This window comes from Perkinsus marinus (assembly GCF_000006405.1).
Source record: "Perkinsus marinus ATCC 50983 genomic scaffold scf_1104296935302, whole genome shotgun sequence".
NCBI classification, from domain to species: domain Eukaryota; phylum Perkinsozoa; order Perkinsida; family Perkinsidae; genus Perkinsus; species Perkinsus marinus.
In genome coordinates, this window is record NW_003214508.1 from 648,591 (window position 1) to 669,684 (window position 21,094).

The following is a 21,094-nucleotide window of genomic DNA, read 5'->3' on the forward strand; positions in this document are numbered from 1 at the left end:
CTCTCCCTCGAACCCGGCCCATGGGCTACAGGATAGACTCACAGTAGAGGAAGCCGCGAATCCATAATTACTTGGAAGTCATCGACATCGGCGGGATCGCTGTTCTCAGCTCTTGCGACTTTCATCGTTCTTCAACCCCCCCGCGAAGACGCCCATACCGCTCTTCAAACGCTCCTCATCCACCTAGCCAATGATTCTGTACTACGCCGTACTTCTACACGATAGTACTACCTTGGCAACTAAGCCGTCAATATCGCGTTCACGCTTAGTCAATCCCTGTCCGGCCTTGATAAGTCGACCATCGGGGGCCTCGGCGAAGCCAAAGGATTGGAACGTATTGAACCTGCATCGACCTCATATACTCCTACTAGTAGCTCTGACGTAAGCTTACTGTCTATCAAAGTTGAAGTTGGACATATGCGTTGCTTCAACACGGCCGCCAGCGAAAGTCGTGTTTTTCCCAAAATGAATCCCTACCCCTGCTTCTCCTAAATATAACCGACCACTGCAAGCCGACTACACCCATCCCCAACCAGCTCACGTCGTGACTCCTTATCTTCCTTCTTCATGATCTCCATCGTGTGGGCGAGGTCTCGAGCCGTAGGGTTGGTCATCAACGCCTAATAGGACGACATAGCCCATCGCCGGTCCGTCGAGTGTCGTCTCTCACATTAGTTTTTGAGTCGACATCGATCCGTTGAGGCCCGAGCATACTGTCTATATTCACGTCAGGTGCCACCTAAGAGTATAATCGAGCAAAAACCCGCCCAGCCTATCCCTTACGTACCAACGACTGCATATGAGGCAGTTGTACTCGCACTGACTTCTTCCCTCCAGCCGTATCGCTGCCATTATCACTATCGTAGCCAGAGAGCATGAGAACAAGAGGTCACGAAGGAAAATGATGCTCTGTAAAGGAGATAGGACTTGGAATATTGAGGCAGTTGCTTTGCGCGCGCAACCAAATTTCTCACTATTGAGGCCTATTTCAAAAATCTCTTCAAAAAAGGGCTTATTGAGGTTCAAGAACATCTTTTAAAGAAGGGGCTCAGGAACCTCAACAGATTTCAGATTTTAGGCTTCTTTTAGGAGGACTCCTTGAAAGCTCATTTCGATCGACCCAGGATTCGAACCCAGGACCTACACGGCGAGAATAATTGAAAAACTCTCAATCCACGATTGCTATCCCACAAGCCAGAGGTTCCGCTTCACCAATCGAGTCTGTCTTAATCTATTAGAGAAGGTTTGACCCCCATTTGAGAGGCGCAAATCTTCGTTGAAGGTCCGGAATTTTCGCAGAGTCCTTTTCGCCAAGTTGGGAGCGGAGCGAAGTATGAAATGGTTCGTAAAACCGCAAGAAAACGCGTTACAACCCACTTCAACCTGCCCCCGGAGAGGTTCAGTTTCTTGAAGCGAAGAGTCCATGAGAATCAGATTTCTGAAAGGGGTTATGAGCTTCTTACTTCGGTGAAAAACACTTTGAAATAATCCCTTCAGGAAACTCAGAAATACGAGATGATATCTAACCGTTTCAGCCGGTGCCTTCAGCTGGTGTCCAAAATCACTATTTGTTGTCACTAAATTTAGTAACACCATTTCGCCCAGCTGATCGATATCCAATCCTGCGCTCCGTAAACAATGTTCTCAGTAACAACTCTAGGGTTGTGTTGCCGCACCGGGCTAGGGGTTTGCACTCGTATGAGAGGCTCGGGATAGTCCGTCCCGAGTTTGTAAGGCATGCTCAAGGTCTACGTCGTGGAGGATGTAAGTGGCTGTTCTACTTCAGGCCGACATGCTGCTCGAATGTCTTACTCTTGCTGTTAGTAACACAGTCTGTCTCCTTGTGTGTGTGAGCACTACTATAAGCTAAACGATCTTCTATGTACAGTAGAACCTAAGAGTATCAGACAATATACGACGTATCATTACGTTAGCATACTCGTGGATTATCTCTATAGAGCACCGAGGACGGAGTATTCTTCCGTGGATCCGAGTACCAGTCCGCTGAAAAGGTCGTCTCCTTTGAGCGTCCTTGCCGCTATCATGACTGACGTTTTCACCGTATGCCGTTTGTGATAATAATGAACTCCCTCGTGACAAGTACCCGTCCGACACTTGGGCTAGTCCGAATGGCGATGGCCCGTTCGCTCACTCGAGCTCTTTCGTCGCAGTCCGTTGGCACGCAGTGGGTGAAGGAAACCCTCAAGGAGGAACCTAAGAGGTACAAGTTGCTTCGGCCGGTGTCGATCAGGTGAAGTTTTGTATCTTAGTTCCAGTACTACCGAGACGGAGGCCAGCCGCTCTGCACAAGCTTCTAATAGTAGCGGCGGTGGCTCGTGGTTGACGGAAATGCTCAAGGAGAGCGAGGAGCGTGAAAAAAAGATGGAAAAGGACAAAGCCGCTGAACAGGGGTAAGTACGGTGTGCCGAGCTGGGGTCGGCTTTTATGCGGGAGACAAGTTGCTAATGCTCATTATTCGAGATGTCTGCGTTCTTCGAACTCTTTAATCTATATTACCGCTGCATACTGATACCGATAAGAAAAAAGCTCGCAGTGAAATCCAGTTTATTCTCTGAGTGTCGTCGAAAAACTCTTTTTTGACTAAATGGTAACCACTGGTTTTTTACTTGCTGGCTCGACTGCCTACACCGCTCGTGTTAGTGGGACACTCTTGAGCTTGCAATAATCACCTTGGTGGTAGGTCTTCAGCTCGGCTTTCTCATTTGGAGAACTTCCAAGAGGTCTATCAAAAGCTGCGGAGAAAGTCGTCGTAATGTGCCTGCTACGTTCTACACTCGTCATATCATTTTTCCTCAGTGACAGCGTACTCGACCACGGTGATGTCGCCCGTAAGGTTTACGAGTACAGTCACAAGAGAGCGGAAAAAGAGAGGGCTGAAAAGCAGAGGAAAGCGATGGAGAAGGTACAGCCGAAGAAGGACAAGAAATGAATCACCGATTTTCAAGCTGGGATTGTTTATTCATTGAGATTTTCTGTTGAGACTTGTATGTGCGACTCGTGTGATGCGAGTGTGGCGGGCTTGTGACGCGGGCTATTCCTCCGAGGGAATTTCAAAGACTGGAAGAGAAATGAGAGCACGGTCGGTCCGTGGGGACTGCTGAAATTTTGGTGACTGAATGATTCAGTCAGACTGACTCGGTTGTCTGCATATGCCAAAACAACTCACAATGACATATCCAAGAGGCATCCTCCCTTTGTGGTATTGTTGCATTATGTAGGTAAAGTATCCGTTTTAAAAAATAGAGATCCCAAATTGACTGTAACACAGGACATATTTGCGTAGTATTCTAGGTTCCTAACTTACAAATCAGGTCTCAGGAATCCTGAGACCGAATTCTCAATGAACACGTGGTTATCACGCTAGCACAAAGATACACAGTAGAAGAGAACAATGGCGAGAATCTTGAAGGCCAAAGCTGAGTCGATTCGCACAAGTACAGGTCACGTTGTAACCGTTACAAGCGACAGATCCACGGATGGTAGGATTATCCTACTAAGATATACACTTCATCCGGCACATGGTATCCCGCGCAATTTTTATCATCAATTGTCCATTGACAAGTGGACGTCTCAGCCTCCGAGACCGAATGTCTTTGCTGTCGCGTCATGATCGGGCGCCTACTCAACCCCAACCAGTAGCACCCTGGGGCACCCACCACCGAGCATCTCCCGTATTCGGAGTTTGCAAGAATCGTGTGAGGCCCGAATAACAGAAACAGTAGTAGCAGGTCAGTAACACTCCTGGGAAAGCAGGGGAAGAAGGAAAATGAAAGTGGCACGAAGGAGAAGATGGTGGCCGCGCCGAGTAGGCGGAATTACTGCTCAGGGCTCACTTTTGCCCCCCCCCCCCCCTAACTGATCCCAGTGCCTGATCGTGGCGTGGGAGTCACTGGCCAACGTTAGTCAGATCGAAACTGGGACTGACCTGCCATCACTCATTCATCCACTCTACGAGTGTGATCACCGAGAATGGCCCGACAGCGTTAGCCCCCCCCCCTTGTCTTTATTGCATGCCATAGCTTTTCTAGTGTCATTTGAAATATAACTACTGTAGTAGTTCAGTCGTCGTATATATTGGGGGTATGCCATACTCTAACCGTCAGAGTGCCGTTAGAGTCTAACGGTCCTCTCGGAGAGGACCTCCCCTATAACACTGGTGGTCTACAGTCTAGCCATCCGGAGCTCTCACGGTATCTTACCTTAACGAAGATAGATGTGGTATGTCTTCAAGCAACACATCGTTCGGAAACACGCCTTCTCGGATTCCCAGGCTATTCGGTGGAAGTTCCACCGGAGAACATATACTGAAGGCAAGACTGGCAGCACGGGGATGGTTAAGTGGTGGTCTAGTATTCCTGATCCGCAAGGACATTAGATATCGCATGGTTACATTCGGTTACTATCTGTAATATCCATGTCCGACCGGCAGTGTACTTAACGAACATCGACATACCATGTCATGCCGGAGAACTCTCATGAACTGAGCCGTATGACTACTCTCGAACTCCGAGTTGCTGCCCAACCACTACACTGGTCTCTGTGTACCCTGTCATGGCGAGGTTCACCCTGTCAGGGTGGACTGTACATCTTAGTCTACCGAAAAACTCAATCGCGTGAAATTGCATACATACAGCAATGCACAATTCCAAAAGCCTATCTCCAACTCCGAGTTGCTGCCCAACCACTACTCTGGTCTCTGTGTACACTGCCACGCGGAAGAGCTCTCGTGAACTGAGCCATTTCATGGCGAAATTGCGCTTACGGGTTATATAATGCCGTTATGGGAATGAAAAACAAACTAGCACAAACCTTACACATAACTCGTACAAAGTTTAGACAAAAACCGTAGTACGTGAAAGCAGCACGCATTCACATAGTGCTCGCCTATGACTAACATCACAGACTCCTTAGTCAATGAGGAGTCTGTGATGTTAGGTGACACTAAGGCTTAGTAGTGTCATGTTTCGCGCCATACCGACGCGCGCAACGTTCTCTACAAGCCTCGCAATGGACCAAATCTGACAAGGAATTCTGACAAGGAATCGCAATCACTGGAGTCGGCGATGAGATCACACAATTTGTATGTATGTTAAGGGGCGATACGCCACTAGGCCCGTAATGCCTGGCAACAGATCCTCACACACACTTTTGACCAGATAAGAACGATTATACACTTGCGCGAAAATATCTCAAAACGATTATTCGGGATAATCTCGCACACTTTAAAACGCTCATTATGAATCAGCTGGCTTAGATCTTGGGCTTTGCATAACGTATCCCATTGGATATAATTCTCTCAAACTACGACAAAGTTTTATCCTATTCTATTGCCCGCAGTGACACGGCGTGAGTCGCGATCGGTATCATTCAAGTTCATACGCAAATCCATGATATTTTCAAAACTATCGAGTTTTCTCATTCCTTACCTCCTCATGGACTGTCTCAGTTTGTAGTCGGGATATCTCGTTGTGAGCATCGCTATGTATAGTGAGACACTTAGACTGTCGTAGTATATCTAATTTCGACAACGAGCGGTATAATCACGTAAGATTGATCGTGTATGGAACCTAAGATATGCACTAAACAGTTTGATTGGCTTCATTATGGCTTGGGGTGATGATTTACCATTAGTATCATGGGACAAGACAGACGACCCGACTGTTGTCTTGGATCTCCCCTTCGATACCACTCCTTCCACAACTCCTCAAGAGCAGCCGCAACTAGCATCCCTGCCGGCTTCCCCTGACTGTGGTACTCTATCGACTTGTTCTTCCAATGATGTGGCCTGTGGTATGTCTTCTCCCCCCTTTAGTGCCCTCCCACCACTCAGTGATCTAGAGGCTCTCAATGGTCCCTTCGCTCAGCCTCTTGGTTTCTTAGGGTCCTCTACAGGCGTGGATTGTACTCTCGCCGACTCTATAGGGAAGTCAGCAGCAACAACCTCTCAAGAGCCAGGGCTTGATGCCTTAAGTCGAATAATAGCAGCTCGATGTGTCGACCCTCTTACTCTGCCTCGTGCAGCTGTTCAGGACTACGACCAGATGCAGCAAGGGCCGGCTCCAAAGAGGGCCAGACTAGCGGATACTGGTGCTGATCTTAGCGTCAATGGGCTTGCTACTCTCAGTGCTAGCACCAATCTAAGCACACTAACGCGTCCAACTCCCTCGGACCGTGGTCATGTCAGCCCTTATATGATGCTCAACTCGCTTCGTAAGAAGGAGTATGCTGCACCACCGGGTGTATGGAAAAATTCTGGTGGATACATTTCGACTGTTTATGTCAATAAGAGGCGTATTTATGGTCCTTTGCGAAAGACTCTGGCTGAGTCTGTGCGCGATAGGGAGGAAATGTTGATAGCCAAGGAGAGACATGCATCAGAAGAAGAGATCCGAGAGTTAGTTGCAGCACTCAAGGAGATCAATGGGGGAGGTTCACGTGGCTCTTCCAAGGGTCGAAGACATCGTAAAACGCAGAAGACTGGTAAGACCACCAACAGCTGTAGTGTCACAAGTACAACCAGTGGAGGCAGTAGTGGTACCAGTGCGGGAGGTCTTTTCCCTACTATTCCGGAACCGGAGGCTGGGCTGAGCGGAGCGGAGTTCCCGTCCTTAGCGGCTCGATTTCAGAATGAGAACTATTTTGGTGGGTTTTCTCCCGACTCGATTGGTTTCGGCCAATACTAACTCTTCTCTGTTTTCTGTGTATTTCTGTGCCACGTGTAGAGTGCCAATAAGCGCTGTTGTGCTGGCACTCCGCAGCAGCGGCAGAAGCATGAGCCTGTTCCTATAATGGTAATAACGCTCTGGCGTAATGATTGTATATTTCTTAATTTTTCTCCTCCTCTTCCTCGCCACTTCTACCAACTACGATGCTTGTTGCGCATCTTGTATTGGACACCGTTGTGTCACCACTGCTTTATCGTAAGGTTATCGAGTATCTTGCTTGAATAATCATAACATAATCATCCCATTTTTTGAGCTGTTTTTGGCAGCTGCTATTACTTCGACAAGTTGCCGCCTTTCTACTGTAAGTCTTGGCATCATCCAAGCGATGTGAAATGACACATACATTCCATCAAAAGCGGCAGTCGCGCGGAATCGCGTCTCTCGGGTAGCGTCCACATCGCTTACCTTATCCAGTGTATAGCGGGCCATTGTGTCGCCTATTTGTGCTTCATCGTTGGTTTCGATAATATAATTTCTGTCTATCCTTATATACAGTGACTATCAACATGCGGTACTCGTGTAGTGTTCATAGTAACCACAACGATTCAGTGTGTTCTTTTACAGGTTCCAAGGGGGGGAGTGTGTACCTGTCAATTTTCTAGACATGTGAAGTCATATTTTTATCCTAGCGTCGATTGTGTGTTGGCGATGTGTATGTTTTCCCCGGGTGTTAACAAGTAACCATGGTTGGTCTTGCTTCACTTCATATTGTTATCTTATTGATCATCATGTGGACCTGGTGATTGATTCGCTCGATAGTGGGTGTAATGAGGGTTCTCTATTTGCTGCATCCAATCTTGTTATATTCGTGTGATTACTCTACTTCCTATACGGCCACGGATATTCTATTCACGTGGCTCATTGGACGATTGTACCGTCTTGATAGTAATTGTAGTAGTAGTACCGATGTAGAGATAACTGTAGCTTGCTGTGATGTTGACTTTATCAATTGCCTCCTCCTCGCACTCTACCCTTCAGTTCTCCGAGCAGTGACCGTTCTTCTTCTCATCCTCCTCCTCCTATATGCCTTTGGATGGGTGGTCCCTCACCAAGTGATGATAGTAGTTCCTTTACTTGCCTATTCGGGCTCGATGACAGCTCTACTGCTGTCTTATTGCTTGAGGCGACGTTGATCGTTATAGGAGTCGGCCATGAAGGGCATTCTGCAGTAGGACACCAACACCGTGTTGACAATACGAAAGGCATAGTGTGAGGACGTAAATACACTCGTTGAACCTCATAGTTGCCGTCATCTGTCTCCTTGAGAGTGTCTCGAGATGTAACTTGGCTGTTTTCCAAAACTTGATACTCTATAGTCGAGTTGGGTGGTTCAATCGTGTCTACGTACTATGTCGTCATGAAGATGAACCTTCTGTTGAGGGTAGCTGTACTATCTATTGTCGTAAGTGCGTGCTTGCTGTACTGTTTCGATCTCCTTTGATCGGGCTCCTTCCTCATCTACTACTTGCTCAGTTCGTAGTCGTGTCGTTCAGCTGTCATTACACTACAAATGTCAGCACTTATCGGCACTAGTGAAAGCAACGATGTTAGAATCGAATACGACGCCGATATGGACTCCATAATAATGTTTGGAAGCCTATGCATGGCCGTAGCCACTATGGCCTTCGTTATATACGTAATCAACAACATAACACGATATACATTAGCGATACCCCAGTGTATGACCAGGTGCACTTGTCGAAAAACCAAGAGTACTCTATATACGATGAATTCCCTACCATAACCCAGCCACCGCTCCAGCACGATATGAATAGCCGAGCCAGCCGGCTCCTGGAAGGCTCATCGTCGATGATGCCATTTGCACACTGGCTAACCTCTTCCTCGGTACATCAACTCAACAGTATCGATCTGTTATGTACTTCCTTCAGACTAGCGGCTACATACCTGAAGATAACCTCGTTGAAGGAAACCCCAGTAGTGAGGCCAGATGTAGCCCCAGCACTACGGCTGTTCTTCAGTGATCCCTGATAGCTCCTCATGTTGCTCCGTATGCCTGTCGTCTTACCAGACTGATGATGTTGTTACTGTACTCAAATGTGGTCACTTGTTCCACGATGAATGTGTACGCAAGTAGGACCCTGTGAAGGCCTCAGCCGTGCTGCTGGTCAACTTTGAGTATGTTCCTCAGATGGATAGCTCTAGCCCACGTCCCAGCATGCCCATTGTGTCGGTCCTGTCTGTTGGTGGGTCTTCTGCTACTATCATCTCAGCCACCTGCCTCTCCTCAGCCGCTACCTCCTATAATGTGATTATAGCAGCTTGAAGCCGACCCTCTCCTCCTCCTAGTTGTCGTAGTGTGTGTATGATCGTATTAGACTAATTATATTTTTCCTCATCCAGGCATACCATGCAGCCTGTATTGGTTACCTCGTAGTAGCTAACTTTTTTCAACAACGCACGAGTGAGTTCAAAGTCAATGGCGTACCCGTGGGTAATCCTGAAGGTTCTCCTTTCCATATCATCATAGCTAGTCATTGTTATCACCACTCGTTGTGTCATGGTGGTCATAGCCACTCTAGCGTTTCGTGTGCTTCGACACAGGTTCAGCTTGAAGACACGCCTGACTATTCAGATCACTTGTTCACCGTCTCGTAGGGACATTGGGCTCATTTCGACATAATTCTCCAAGTCGTTTCTCGTTGTATTGTTCATGGTATATGGTCTCTGCTTGTGAGTATGATTTCAGTTTGTTTTGGTATTCCGCATGGACGCTTCTACTAATTCGATGGACTCCTCCGTTCCCGATATTGTCATAATGTCAGTGAGCTTGTTCATGGCCCTTAGTCATCTTGGTTTCATTCTATATGTAGCCATCTCAACTAATAGCCCCCCCTGCGTTACATAAACAGTCTGCAGGTACGGATTACTCGAGATGACGACGAAATGGACGATTTCCTCACTGATAAGCACAAGTCGAGTAGCGAGACTACTACTACCACCGCAGCAGAGGAGGTCTGTGATGATGACTATATTAATTTGACCAAGTCCGATTCCCTCGAAATCGAGGGAGGGCTTGGCGGCTTCCACTTTGGGGACTCCCCGATGCCTCCTACAGGAGGGTATTATCTTTTCCTCATTCCCTCGTCCGAGGAAGTGTAATTTTATTTTGCAACTTTTTGGAATCAGCAGTCCCAATGACTGGTCTCGTCGACGAGTCGGTTACTCGTGGTAGTTGTCCAAGGTATTCTTAGTGTGTTTTCAGTGGTCATAACTGTTCTTGTGTTCGCATTCCAAGAATGCATGAGAACGGCATTCACCAACTTGTCGTCCTTTTTTTTGCTGTTTTCCGATGGATACTTCCATCTCGACTATCACTGTACCATTATTACCAGACACTATCAGCGTGCGTCGTAAAGAGCGACTTTTTGGCCACAATTACAGTACATTTGGAGCACCCCTGGTCCACTCTAGTGGCCTTAGAAAGTGGGTTTGTGGTGCCCTGCTGCTTTTCGTGTTGGTTATTGCTGGGTATTTGGTTTGCATCAGAAAGGTTGACGGCTACACGGATCATCAAAGCAGCATTCCTGCAAGTATGGGATGTCGTCTTGTTCGGTAGTCGGCTGTGCTGGTTGTAGGTGCTGACACTGCTCGATTGACATCTCTGAGGGTGAGCGCGGCTGCCTTCTCTGCCCCACCTCAAGAGAGAAGCGTTGTTTGGGTTACGGGTTATCAACCATTTGAGGACTTCACCTTCAACCCATCGGAGGCTGTTGCAAGTGAGTCTTCATGGTTTCTGGATGACATCAGAACAGGCCGCTTTCCATACTGTACCAATAAGGATGTTGATGTCTCAGAGTCCCTCAACGGAAGCTGCACCTCTCACTACTGCATCCAAGCGTTCAGTCTACCGGTTACGCACGGTGGCGCGTCTCAACCGGCTCGTTGGCTCAGAGAGGCCGACGTACACAAACCAGCAGCAATTGTTCACCTAGGGTTGGAGGATAGAGCAAAGGGACTTAAACTCGAGGTCGCGGCCAAGAATGTAGCTCGATTTCCCGATGCTATTGCATTGACTATACGGACTGTCAGATCCTTGCTGAAAGTAACTCATCTCTTCCCATCCTCCCTAATGTTACCTCTATTCTCCCCTCAACCGCCAACCTCGGCTTGGTCAATGGTATTGATTCTGATGAGATGTGGAGTGTCGATGCAGGAAGCTTCTACTGCAATGAGATCTACTTCAGAACTCTTTCAGAAATCCGAAGTCGAAACTTGAATGTAGACTAGAGCGGCCGATTCCTCATGCAACATGGTTTTCGGCAGATACCCGCCATTTTCGTGCATCTCCCTGAGCCCACGGTGATGTCTTTGGAAGAGGATGGTCGGCTGATCAGGCGTTTGATCTCACAACTCCTCGCAGTGGATGTTCGTGTTTGAGGAACCCATGGCTACCATGTTTGAAAAGCAGCAAGTTGTCTCTTCTCATTATTATAACATCGCAGAGATGATTACGTAATCAGTAGTTCTTACTTTTTATCATTGAGTTTCGATACTGACGTGACTCGTTGCATTATGATAGTGTTGGGTCGATCATTCCATGCTGTGGATTGGCTTACATTCGGTCCGCAATGGCGGCAATGGTGCACTGGGCTCCGCTTGAGCCCAGTAAATTGCACTACAACTCAACTGTAATCTCGTCACACCAGCATATGCAACACTCGTAAGAAATCGCTCCGCTCATTATTCAATCTCCATGCATTGATCTCTATCATACTTCCACCCGTCCGGTATGCTACGTTTAATAAGAAGTCTTTACTCCAGTTCCATCGCCCCCAGGCAAACCCCCCTGTAAACCTGTACGCCTTCACTCACAGAGTTAAGGTATTCCCACGACCCCTTCAGGTCGCCATAGTGTGCATCACCACCGGAACATAAGCTGCCAGTTCAGATCGCCGATACTGCATGAATTTCCATTCGAATGGTTTAAGACTGAGGAAGATGAGCCTATTCTATGTCCGGAGAAGGAAAAGTCCTATCCCTTGCAAAGTGGAAATTCTGCTATCGACCATTTACCATGCTGTCACTAAAAACGTCGGCCTTTCGAGAAAAACTATACACCTCTACTCCGTTTCCCCCTGACAACATACGCCTTGAAGAATTGCATGCTAAACTACTGCAATCCAAGCCCTCCAAACCTCAGTTATCTACCACGAATCAGCTCCACCATATTATTCAACTCCCGATGTACTCTCCTCTGTGACGGGTTGAACGACAGCATTCTCATTCACACGTGCCGTGTGAACCACACGGTGTGATGCGGTAGGTCGACATGATATGCTTTTATGGGCCTCTCTGAGCCTAACAAGTGCGTATCGTTAGCTCGGCTAATAGATGTACTTGCAGTTACTTTTGAGTTGTGTCAACGAGGTAACACCGCCTTTCCCCCTCTACCTAATAATACCTCTTTTACCGAGCCCATCCCCGTACATCTGCACTACAAGTCAGGAATGACCGCTAACACTGCCCTACTCACGAAAGGCATCTATAGCACTGTCACGCGGGAGTCCACTATGGCGTGTCAGAGTTCACTTGTGTTGCCACATATTATCCACGTCTCGAACCGATAAAGTCTCTCCTGCCCCTCAGGGCTACTACTGCCATAGTAGAAGGATAACGTCATCAAAGACTACAACACGACTGTGGGGAAATGCTCCGTAGATGAAGAACAATGTATCACAGAAACGTACATGCACACAGTTCGCGTTCACCTCCGTTGTGTAGGCGGCATACGGGTAGCTGGCCGACTCCGGTCGATAAGGGCGCCCCTATTAGGGAGAGGTCGAGCTGGGTATGCTGGCAATGGGAAGTCTGCCCATACGAAATTAGCAAATATAAAGTCATCGTGCGGTACTCTTAGTATGTACGAAAGTTGCCTGAAGAGAATCGCCTATTATCAGTAGCCTATTTCCAAGCCAGTGATAACTACCTCACAGTGTACTTGGTCAAAAGCAGTAGTCGTTTGTCGTCCTTCTGTATTTCACCACTATGGATATTAGCATGGAGTTGCTAAGACACCAACGCTGAGGTGGTCCTGAGCCCCCAACGGCAACTACCTCCTGCAGCCGGGCAGCGAGTATATCTCCCCTTCGTAAGGCCCTATCCAGAGCAACGCAGCCACCATAGCTGTACCTGACAGAATCACCACACTCGGTGGCGGGCCTGAGGCCATATGCTACTCCATGGTATTCCTCAGCTCTGAACTGAAACGGTAGTCAGGTACTCTTTTGATGAGCAACCACGTTTTAGGCAGCACCCATATGTGTTCGAAAAAATAGTAGTCCATTCGGTCGTCGCCTATTTGCAGCTGAGATTGATGCATAAACACCCCTTGAACCGACGCGGCTGCTATTATAGGGTACCATTTTCTGATGGAATATCCAAGCATGCAGAGTTAACCAATACAACTGATGATTGAACCCCATAGTGATCCCGAATGCCTCCATCAAGGGCTTATTCTCTAGCCTCTCTAGTACCAACCTAAACAGCTTCTCAGTAGTCTTGGCTCGGCCCGACCTCCACCAAAGCCAGTCCCCTATGGGCTAACAGCAACACTAATGTTCCCAGCAGGCATACGTCGCTATCTTACTTTTGGCAGCCAGTCCATGAGGAGCCTCGCAGGGGGTTTGGTGGGGATGAGGAAATCTCTCACCTGAGCATGGCACCAACTCGGGACATTCCCTCACGGCCAGGACGGGCCACCTCTTTCTCGCCGACATCACAAATTGGATCAGAAACGATCATCGCTGACTGATACTGTAACTTAGTCAGCTCCTCCTGTGTAATAACGTCCTCTGTCTAAATGCCGGTTTACCCATAATAACCGGCGGTTGGTCTATGACTACCTCAGTGATAGTCTGGCCTTTACGCATGAGTGCGGTTCGGCGCTGTAGGGGCCGACCTAGGCCCACAGCAGCCCGAGGCCCCCTAGGGATGTTAGCAATAGCCCGTAGGGCCATGTGACAAGCTTAAATGTAGCAAGCCTCGAGAATAGATGACAGAAAATGGCGGCACTATGGGAGTGCGGGCACCTCCACGGAAAAGTTCGACAACTGCACACTCCTGTCAATAACCTCTACCAGAGTTCGAACCCGGGTGACTCGTGGATGATCTTACCATTACGCCAGTAAACCTTCTAAAGCATCATACTCCAACTCGTCCCACCTGACCGCGAGAACAGCAGACCTTCTCCATCTTGAACACTCGGAGCTCTTGCATATCCTCAGGCACCTTTTCCATCCAGCTCAATCCGGTTATAAATTTTCCTCTTCGGGGCACTAACTCTTCTTCGGTGGCACAGCGCCACGTCTCCCGCCGGCTGAAGATCATCTTCAATGCTCTTGCCCAAGTTGGGGTTTTCTCGTTGAATATGTGAGCGTCAGCTTTCATTTGTATAACCCGTCATTGTCCCATCGGTTGAATGCAAATAGATCGACTGCAGCAGCTACAGGATGCTGCACGAGAGCGGGGGATCATCGTCAAGGTAAGCTCCCTCCTCATTGCCCTTCACTATTGCCCTGTTCAGGTTCACATACTTGGTGTAGCAGGAGCTGCAGCGGCGACCTCAGCAGCAACAACGGCTGCTGCTGCTGACATCAAGGCGAGCCCAGTGTTCGATGCCTCGTCAGCAGCGCCGACTGACTATGAGACGCAGGAGAGCCCAGTGCAGGGACAGCGGGTCGGCACTGGTAAGCAAAGAGGAGATGCCGAGTTGTGGGAGGATCGACTGTGCAGGAACGGAGGTAGCAGCCTTCCTGGGTGTATCTTGGAAGGCTACTGAAGCTAAAGCAGAGGCCGATAAACGTCAGTCTATGGACGAGTTCTATGCACAGGCTGGTAGGAGGGCTAGGGCTTGGGGCACTAGTCGTAACGATGTTGATGTAGGGGAGGTCCAACGTGGTCTCGGCCTGATTAACAAGAATCTCGACCTGTTGGATCAGAAACGAATAGATGTCATTAACGCTACCAGTCAGCAACAAGAGCAAGGTTAGTGTACGTAGTGTGTCCAGGGCCTACAGCTGCTTCGTCTCAGCTATACGGGACAGTGTTGATGAGATTGTCAGCGACGTCAACCGGAGCATGGTGGGAACCAAAAAGAAGGTGAGTGCCGATGCCCGTATTGTCTGATTTGGTGACAGTACTTGAGGTGATATCATTTCGGTCAGATAGAAGCTATGGGAGAATCCACCAAAACGTTCGAGACTAAATATGCGTCTAAATGTCACATTGCGTCGGAACTCCGCATACGTAACGGGATGGAGCAGGCCGGCCTACGACGGCTAAATGAATATGTAGTACTCATCCAAGTCGTCTTGTGGAATGTCGGTCATCACTCCAGTTGAAGCGTTTCCAAAAACTACAGTCGGACTTTAACAGCGACATTCGGGAGAAAGCTCTTCGGCAACTTGCCATCGCGGTCCCTGCTGCAACAGAGGCCGAGGTACTAATACAGCGCCTGTTGATAAGCTAGGTAGAGGGTGTGTGGTAGAGGGAGGCTATGGTTGATGAAGGAGTGCAACCACAGGAACAGTACTTCCGGTCCACGCAAGATAGGATCACTAAGCTGCAGGGCCTCAGGGATAGGTGAGCCCCTCGGTGTGCGTATGGTTACCGACCCTTTCAAGGGTAGATATGAATCGATTCAAAGATTGGAGCAGTCGATTCAAGAAGTAAATCAAATGATGATCGAACTTGCGGTACGTTGAGGCTCTCACTGATGCTTTCATGGATTCGTCGTCTTTCAGTTGGTCGTGGAACAACAAGGGGAGATGCTCGATTCTATAGAGTTTAACGTTGTTAACACTAAGAACAATGCTGGTGAGTTAAGTCCATCAACGAATAACTGTTAGTAATTCCACTATATTTAAGCGCGTACGGAACGAGCCTTGATCAAGGGCCGCAAGAGGCAGCGACGTAACCTGTGGATCAAACTGTGTATATGCGTCTGCTGTGTGGTTTGCATCCTGGCCCTGGTAAGCTGAAAGGGTCTCGCTGTCAGCATTACATCATGTTCAGGTGTTGGGCCTTTTATCCTACTTCAAGGTGTTATTCCCCTCGAATAGTAGTACTAGTAGGTGATGATGATGATCACTATTATATTTTATACATGTTTTGTAAATTGACAACTTCACCAATTCTATCATCAAATTGAAGCGCTAAATGGGCGACTCCTTCCTACCGCAGTACTGTCACTCTGCTTGCCTCACTCAACCATTGTATTTGTTTCCGACTATTAAAACCTCTGGTTGAGCTGTACCCCCTTGCTCACTAGATATCAACGCAGCAATGGGACACTACGGTAACCAGTAGGTAGTTTACGGTACATGCTGTTGAGCTCAAGGGATCGACTATTATAGTGGTTATTTTAGCACTTGTCCGCAGCTGATGCTGTTCGCCCGATTCGGTCCCAGAGCCACCAGAGCCTTTTCTAGCTACTACAAGTCGGCTCATCAGGAGACTCCGCTTACCTACTACCGTGCCACGCAGCACGCGACTTCATCGATTAACCATCGGTTGGCCTACATCAACGCGTAAGTGCTGCCGTACCGCGAAGTATTACCTTCTTATGGGCCTAGGGTTTTCGTCATCTGGGTATGTGACTCGTTGAATGCCATGGTGGATTGGTAGCAGCCTCTGAAGGGACAGCGATGAAGACCCACATGTTGGTATAAGTTTTCAGTGCCTTTATTCAACCGAATATTGTGTTGGTGAACTCCGTGAAGAGTTTGTTATCAGCAGTTAAGAGTTTGTTTACTCCTTATTCCCGCTACACTATGTCCGGTGCCGGTTCTATGATCGCCTTGGGCCCTTTCTTCGCAATATGTCAAGGCTGCGGCGTGTCAATGCAGAAGGGCCTCTTATCTCTGTTGAAGCAAGTCGGTATAACGTACGCTGTCAACGCTTTCGTGCGCTATAGTGTCAACAATATGCTGCCCGAGGGCTTCTATGAGACTTATCCATGGGGCCCTGCCTTGGAGCTAATGCTCTCTTGTTTGGACCTGCTGGGTATGGTCCAAATCATATTCTATTCAGACTGCCTCAAGGTGGGCTTCGACGATGATGCGCGTCGAGCACTAGCTGTTGGAGTTACTTGGGCAACCTTGGAGGTCATTCGCTACAACTACAACTGGGGTCTCACCGTAGAAATGCACCAGTCAAAGCTAGCGGTCTTCACTCCGTCAACTCTCAACAGCAACATTGTTCTTGCTGGTGACGTGTCACTGGCTGTCGGCATTTGGTTGACCTACAAGTTCGGTCGTGAACTACTTCCTCTCGCTGTAGTGTTCTTATCTGTATTTGTTCTCCCCGGCTTGAGCATTTATCTTCGCGCGGCTTTGGGTATGCACGACTATGATAACGAGTTCATGGGCATTGTTATGACAGTCGCCGGTCTGATATCACTGTTCGCGTACTGGGTGTGGGCCAAGTACTATCCGGAGGGGTCGGCTAAGCAAGCGGAGCTCGACGAGATAGCCGAGGAGAAGCGTCAGAAGGAGGCTCTTGCGAAGGAAGAGGAGACCAAGTCTGGCGATATGGTTCCTCAGCGTCGAAGCAAGAAAGCAAGGGCAGCGGCGGCTAAGAAGAACAGACATGATTGAGTGGAATGAACGAGGCTGAATGAAAGTTTATGTTCCATCCTTATTGATCTAATGAGTACTGTACAGTATACTCGATTGGTCTGTGTTGTAAGAGAGCTCGAGTGCTCGTGAGTGGACCCTATGGATGGGGTCATGCCCAATGCCGGTTGTGATAGTGTGGTGATGGCACTGTGACAGAGTCGATGTTCGAATTTGATAATACCACTGAGAATCTGTCTATTGTATCCTGACTTGAGTAGATTGTGAGAACCGGTACGTATCCCAAATTATCAGCCGTTACATTCCCTTTCGGTAATTCATTGAAAACAATACGTAAAAAGTCGGTAAAAGAGTCCATTTTTTTCGAAAGAAATGGATGAATTATGGATGATTCAGGCAAACTTTAAATCGACCTTGATATGCTACAGACATGGTGCGGATTCCTCCTCTGAACTCTCGACTTGAGGCTGATCACGTGACTCACGTGACGTGCGACAGGGCACCATACTGTAGGCTGCTCCAGTACGTTCATAAGATACAGTTTTATCGTGCTATAGAATTACTTATTCCAACGAAGAGTATGAGAAGGATATTTTTCATACTCGGTCATTCGACAGACATTCCGACCTGTTATCGGCATTCCCGCTGAGCACGAGTATTGTACGAGGTCCCTGATTTAGCATTCGCGTTATCGTTGCTTTGAAGTGAGAATGAGGACCGCCCTACGAGGGTATCGCCATGCGGCTTGTTGGGGATTCTTGAACGACGCTTAGATATGCAGAAACTCTGATACGGGCTGGTGGTGTTGAATCAGTGAGGGTGATCGGTGCTCTATGAAAGTCTCCTTGAGGAGTTGACCAGTCTGATATAACATGACATCGCTGTCGGCAACTCTCGGGGACCCTACGAGCCTCCTAGCAGCAAAAATGGAGGCTTTGAGTATGCGAATGAGCAACCTTGAGAATCTTTTTCTCCCCAGTGCAGACAATTCAGCATCAGCACATCCATTAGCTCTTTTGAGTAAGTTCAATACGAGTAATCATAGGAAGCTCTTCTCCCTCCTAGATAACTAACACGTACCAGTTTCAACACGGTGGTAGGTACGATGAACAAATCTCTCTCGGAGTGTTTGAATTTGATCGACAAGACCGAGAACGAGTTGCGAGACGAAATAGATCAAACGAAAAACGAAGTCAGGGCAATTATAGATTCTAAATTCAAGGTGAATAACCATGAATCGGGAGTATCCAGAACATCTTGAAACACATTCTGCTCAGAATACTCATGCTGCCTTGAGCGACACTATTGCCAGGATTGATTCACTAGAAATGGCTCGGTCCGGAGACATGGAGCGGTGGGGGAAAGCAATGGAGGATGTAGACCAGCTCAAACGCAGTGAAGAACTACAGGTGGATACACTCTTTGAGCTTTGGTATTACGTAAGTTGGCTCGAACTTTGATCGCAGATTGAAAAGAAGACAGAGGAACTAGGCAAGCAAATAACCGAACTCCAGCGAGATAACGAGAAGCTCCGCGATGAAGTGTGCGATATCCGCATCTTTCCATTAGAACTCCAACCTACAGGTGAAGGCTCTAAGAGATACGTGCAAAAGTCTGGATAAGCGCTTCGCTTCCAAAAGCTCTGTAGAGAAGATCAAGGGGCGTGTCGACCTCATAGACAGCATTGCACGCAAGTCGGATCAATTTGAGAGCTCCATAGAATCGGTAGGTCGTACCCGCTGAGAGCGATGACAATAACGTCTCGTATTCGTGAATGAATGGTGTCCACCGTTGTAGGTCCACGCGCAGGTTTCTGAGTTGAGTAGCAGGTTATCAGAGACCGAGAGGAACAACAAAAACGAGGCCGAGTCAGTTCGTACCAACTTGGCTGCAATGCAGAGCTCCATCTCCACAGATTTGAACGCTCTCCAGCTAAGATTTGAGGAATTCCACAGTGTGAGTCTTCATGAGGATTTGCATCATAAAACACCAATCGTCAGAGTCGGCACCATCCAGTGTTCAGCGAGCAGCCGCAATTCGACAACGAATCACTAGGCGCTGAGGCCTTACCAGGTGTGGCGAGCTTACAGAAAATGAGCTTGGCAGTGAAAAAGATCACCCGTGGTCATCAGAATGAGAATTCTCATGGGAATTAGGATAAACACTTTTCTACAGTTTTGAGTGATATGCGTTGAATTATGTGCTACAGTACAGGGTGGCAAACCACATTACCGGGGCATCGGAATATCATCTGAAAACACCCCAGGTGAGAAAACAGCTCTCTGTGAGCTAGACAGATGTCTCGTACAGCCTGGAGCTGTCACTCGCAGTGTTCCCGTCTTAAGTTCAGTGTGAAGATTTTATGATGGGTGCCGGCACGCAATGCTTCGAAGTGCACTCCAGATTAACTCGAGACTTCTCAATAATAATCCCCGAAAATTGACTACTTCGTGTATGTACCCCGATGCGGGATCCAATAGACAATTAAATAATGTTGCACTACTAATAGATAACCTAACGTAATTTACTATGATAATCAACAATTACGCCCGAAGCATCTCCGGTAGTCCGTCGTCAACCATGAGAATGGCATCAGACTGAGAGTGTAAAATCCTAAGCGAGTGCCTTCACTGCCAACCCTCGACTTTATCGACTTCATAAGTTCTATTGCTTCCTTAGGCGACCACGAGCCGAGCTCGTTAGCTCCTGTAGGGTTGGTACAAGTTCCAGTATTCAACGGATACATACAACCACTTGAACCGGTGTGCCTTGGTGACCAAATCAGCGCAGTGTCGTCAGCATATCGGCGCGTGTCCGTCCGGGGTATTGGAGACTCTCCTGAGATGCTCGAGAGGAGGAAGTCGGACATATCCTGGACCTTATCCTTCCTGCTCATGAACTCTGATGAGTTACCATTATACGCATCAGCAGAGGGCACCCAAAAATCTACGAGAAAAGACAAATACATGTTGACAGAATTACCATAAGAGTTCTTGACACCATTTAGAGTACCAAGGCCGACTGCCAGGCCGAGCTTGAGGACACCTCTGGCAGCTGTTCCCTGGTTGATGATCGCTGGCAAATCCCCGCTACTGATCGCGATACCGTCAACCACAACTCCGACAATCATTCGGGCTTCCATAAACGCGTTCCAAGTGGTGGCGAATTGATAGAGGCAGACCATTACGTTGGACTGACCCGTACACACCGTTGACCACGTCCCGTCAGTCGGTATTGCACTAATCCACAAGCTCGTACCACTCTTCTCCAGTTCTTGCAAAAGCGAGCGAAAATCCTGGCCGCCTCCAGCAGTAGTGCTCTCGCTTACCTTCGTCACATTCCCCTCCACCCAGTTTTTCAACATATCTCCGGTTACTAGTAGCACTAGATCGCTGACTCGAACGTTGAGGCAATTACTACCACCACTGAACGCTGGTAGATGGTCCGTCAGAAAGGCCCGGGGACTACCGGCCGACATACTCGGCCAGTCCGAGAAGAGCACAACGTTAGAGGTCACTTCTGATGGAGTGCTGCTTCCTGAGCACTGGTTCGAGCTGGGTGTCGTTGTAGGACCAGTCGGGGGTGGGGGCTGAGTGGGAGTAAACCCCCCACCAGTAGGGCTAGGGGGCCTTATGTTGGGTGGCGACCGAGTACCACATCCTGGGATAGTTAAGATCACCACAAGGATGCAGAAGGCAGCTACCGCCCAGCTCCTGGAAAAATGCCGAAACATTATACACGATTAACTTACTG

General features: G+C 48.2%; 10 protein-coding genes across 10 annotated transcripts in view; 7 read left to right on the forward strand and 3 right to left on the reverse strand.

The window, feature by feature from the left end:
* Positions 1-877, reverse strand: part of Pmar_PMAR003487 (pre-mRNA-splicing factor PRP17, putative) — a gene marked incomplete at its 5' end in the record, with an annotated part of 2,562 nt that extends 1,685 nt beyond the window's left edge. The window contains 5 exons of the mRNA XM_002784182.1: positions 232-343; positions 392-488; positions 542-620; positions 671-739; positions 788-877. Of these exons, the coding sequence (XP_002784228.1) occupies positions 232-343; positions 392-488; positions 542-620; positions 671-739; positions 788-877 (447 nt within the window). The remainder of the gene's footprint in view (positions 1-231; positions 344-391; positions 489-541; positions 621-670; positions 740-787) is intronic.
* A 1,252-nt stretch (positions 878-2,129) lies between these two features.
* Positions 2,130-2,950, forward strand: Pmar_PMAR003488 (hypothetical protein; the record flags this gene model as incomplete). Its single annotated transcript, XM_002784183.1, has 3 exons — positions 2,130-2,221; positions 2,271-2,411; positions 2,818-2,950. 3 exons carry the CDS (start codon positions 2,130-2,132, stop codon positions 2,948-2,950), a joined length of 366 nt encoding a protein of 121 aa, XP_002784229.1.
* A 2,674-nt stretch (positions 2,951-5,624) lies between these two features.
* Positions 5,625-6,704, forward strand: Pmar_PMAR003489 (hypothetical protein; the record flags this gene model as incomplete). The annotated part of the gene is made up of 1 exon (XM_002784184.1): positions 5,625-6,704. The coding sequence occupies one exon, from the start codon at positions 5,625-5,627 to the stop codon at positions 6,702-6,704; it is 1,080 nt and encodes a 359-aa protein (XP_002784230.1).
* A 2,218-nt stretch (positions 6,705-8,922) lies between these two features.
* Positions 8,923-9,866, forward strand: Pmar_PMAR003490 (hypothetical protein; the record flags this gene model as incomplete). Its single annotated transcript, XM_002784185.1, has 2 exons — positions 8,923-9,012; positions 9,624-9,866. The coding sequence occupies 2 exons, from the start codon at positions 8,923-8,925 to the stop codon at positions 9,864-9,866; spliced, it is 333 nt and encodes a 110-aa protein (XP_002784231.1).
* A 190-nt stretch (positions 9,867-10,056) lies between these two features.
* Positions 10,057-11,144, forward strand: Pmar_PMAR003491 (Pyrrolidone-carboxylate peptidase, putative; the record flags this gene model as incomplete). Its single annotated transcript, XM_002784186.1, has 5 exons — positions 10,057-10,297; positions 10,343-10,483; positions 10,562-10,749; positions 10,797-10,985; positions 11,031-11,144. The coding sequence occupies 5 exons, from the start codon at positions 10,057-10,059 to the stop codon at positions 11,142-11,144; spliced, it is 873 nt and encodes a 290-aa protein (XP_002784232.1).
* A 1,327-nt stretch (positions 11,145-12,471) lies between these two features.
* Positions 12,472-13,723, reverse strand: Pmar_PMAR003492 (conserved hypothetical protein; the record flags this gene model as incomplete). The annotated part of the gene is made up of 8 exons (XM_002784187.1): positions 12,472-12,640; positions 12,694-12,773; positions 12,821-12,896; positions 12,944-13,071; positions 13,127-13,306; positions 13,354-13,416; positions 13,467-13,562; positions 13,610-13,723. 8 exons carry the CDS (start codon positions 13,721-13,723, stop codon positions 12,472-12,474), a joined length of 906 nt encoding a protein of 301 aa, XP_002784233.1.
* Positions 13,724-14,184: 461 nt separating this feature from the next.
* On the forward strand, positions 14,185-15,613 carry Pmar_PMAR003493 (syntaxin, putative; the record flags this gene model as incomplete). The annotated part of the gene is made up of 10 exons (XM_002784188.1): positions 14,185-14,247; positions 14,290-14,452; positions 14,499-14,600; positions 14,649-14,750; positions 14,797-14,864; positions 14,930-15,055; positions 15,103-15,204; positions 15,253-15,347; positions 15,394-15,460; positions 15,509-15,613. 10 exons carry the CDS (start codon positions 14,185-14,187, stop codon positions 15,611-15,613), a joined length of 993 nt encoding a protein of 330 aa, XP_002784234.1.
* Positions 15,614-16,537: 924 nt separating this feature from the next.
* Pmar_PMAR003494 (hypothetical protein) lies at positions 16,538-17,362 on the forward strand (the record flags this gene model as incomplete). Its single annotated transcript, XM_002784189.1, has 1 exon — positions 16,538-17,362. One exon carries the CDS (start codon positions 16,538-16,540, stop codon positions 17,360-17,362), a length of 825 nt encoding a protein of 274 aa, XP_002784235.1.
* A 1,307-nt stretch (positions 17,363-18,669) lies between these two features.
* On the forward strand, positions 18,670-18,963 carry Pmar_PMAR003495 (hypothetical protein; the record flags this gene model as incomplete). Its single annotated transcript, XM_002784190.1, has 2 exons — positions 18,670-18,780; positions 18,808-18,963. The coding sequence occupies 2 exons, from the start codon at positions 18,670-18,672 to the stop codon at positions 18,961-18,963; spliced, it is 267 nt and encodes an 88-aa protein (XP_002784236.1).
* Positions 18,964-19,884: 921 nt separating this feature from the next.
* Positions 19,885-20,525, reverse strand: Pmar_PMAR003496 (hypothetical protein; the record flags this gene model as incomplete). Its single annotated transcript, XM_002784191.1, has 3 exons — positions 19,885-19,938; positions 19,980-20,287; positions 20,324-20,525. 3 exons carry the CDS (start codon positions 20,523-20,525, stop codon positions 19,885-19,887), a joined length of 564 nt encoding a protein of 187 aa, XP_002784237.1.
* Positions 20,526-21,094: the final 569 nt, after the last annotated feature.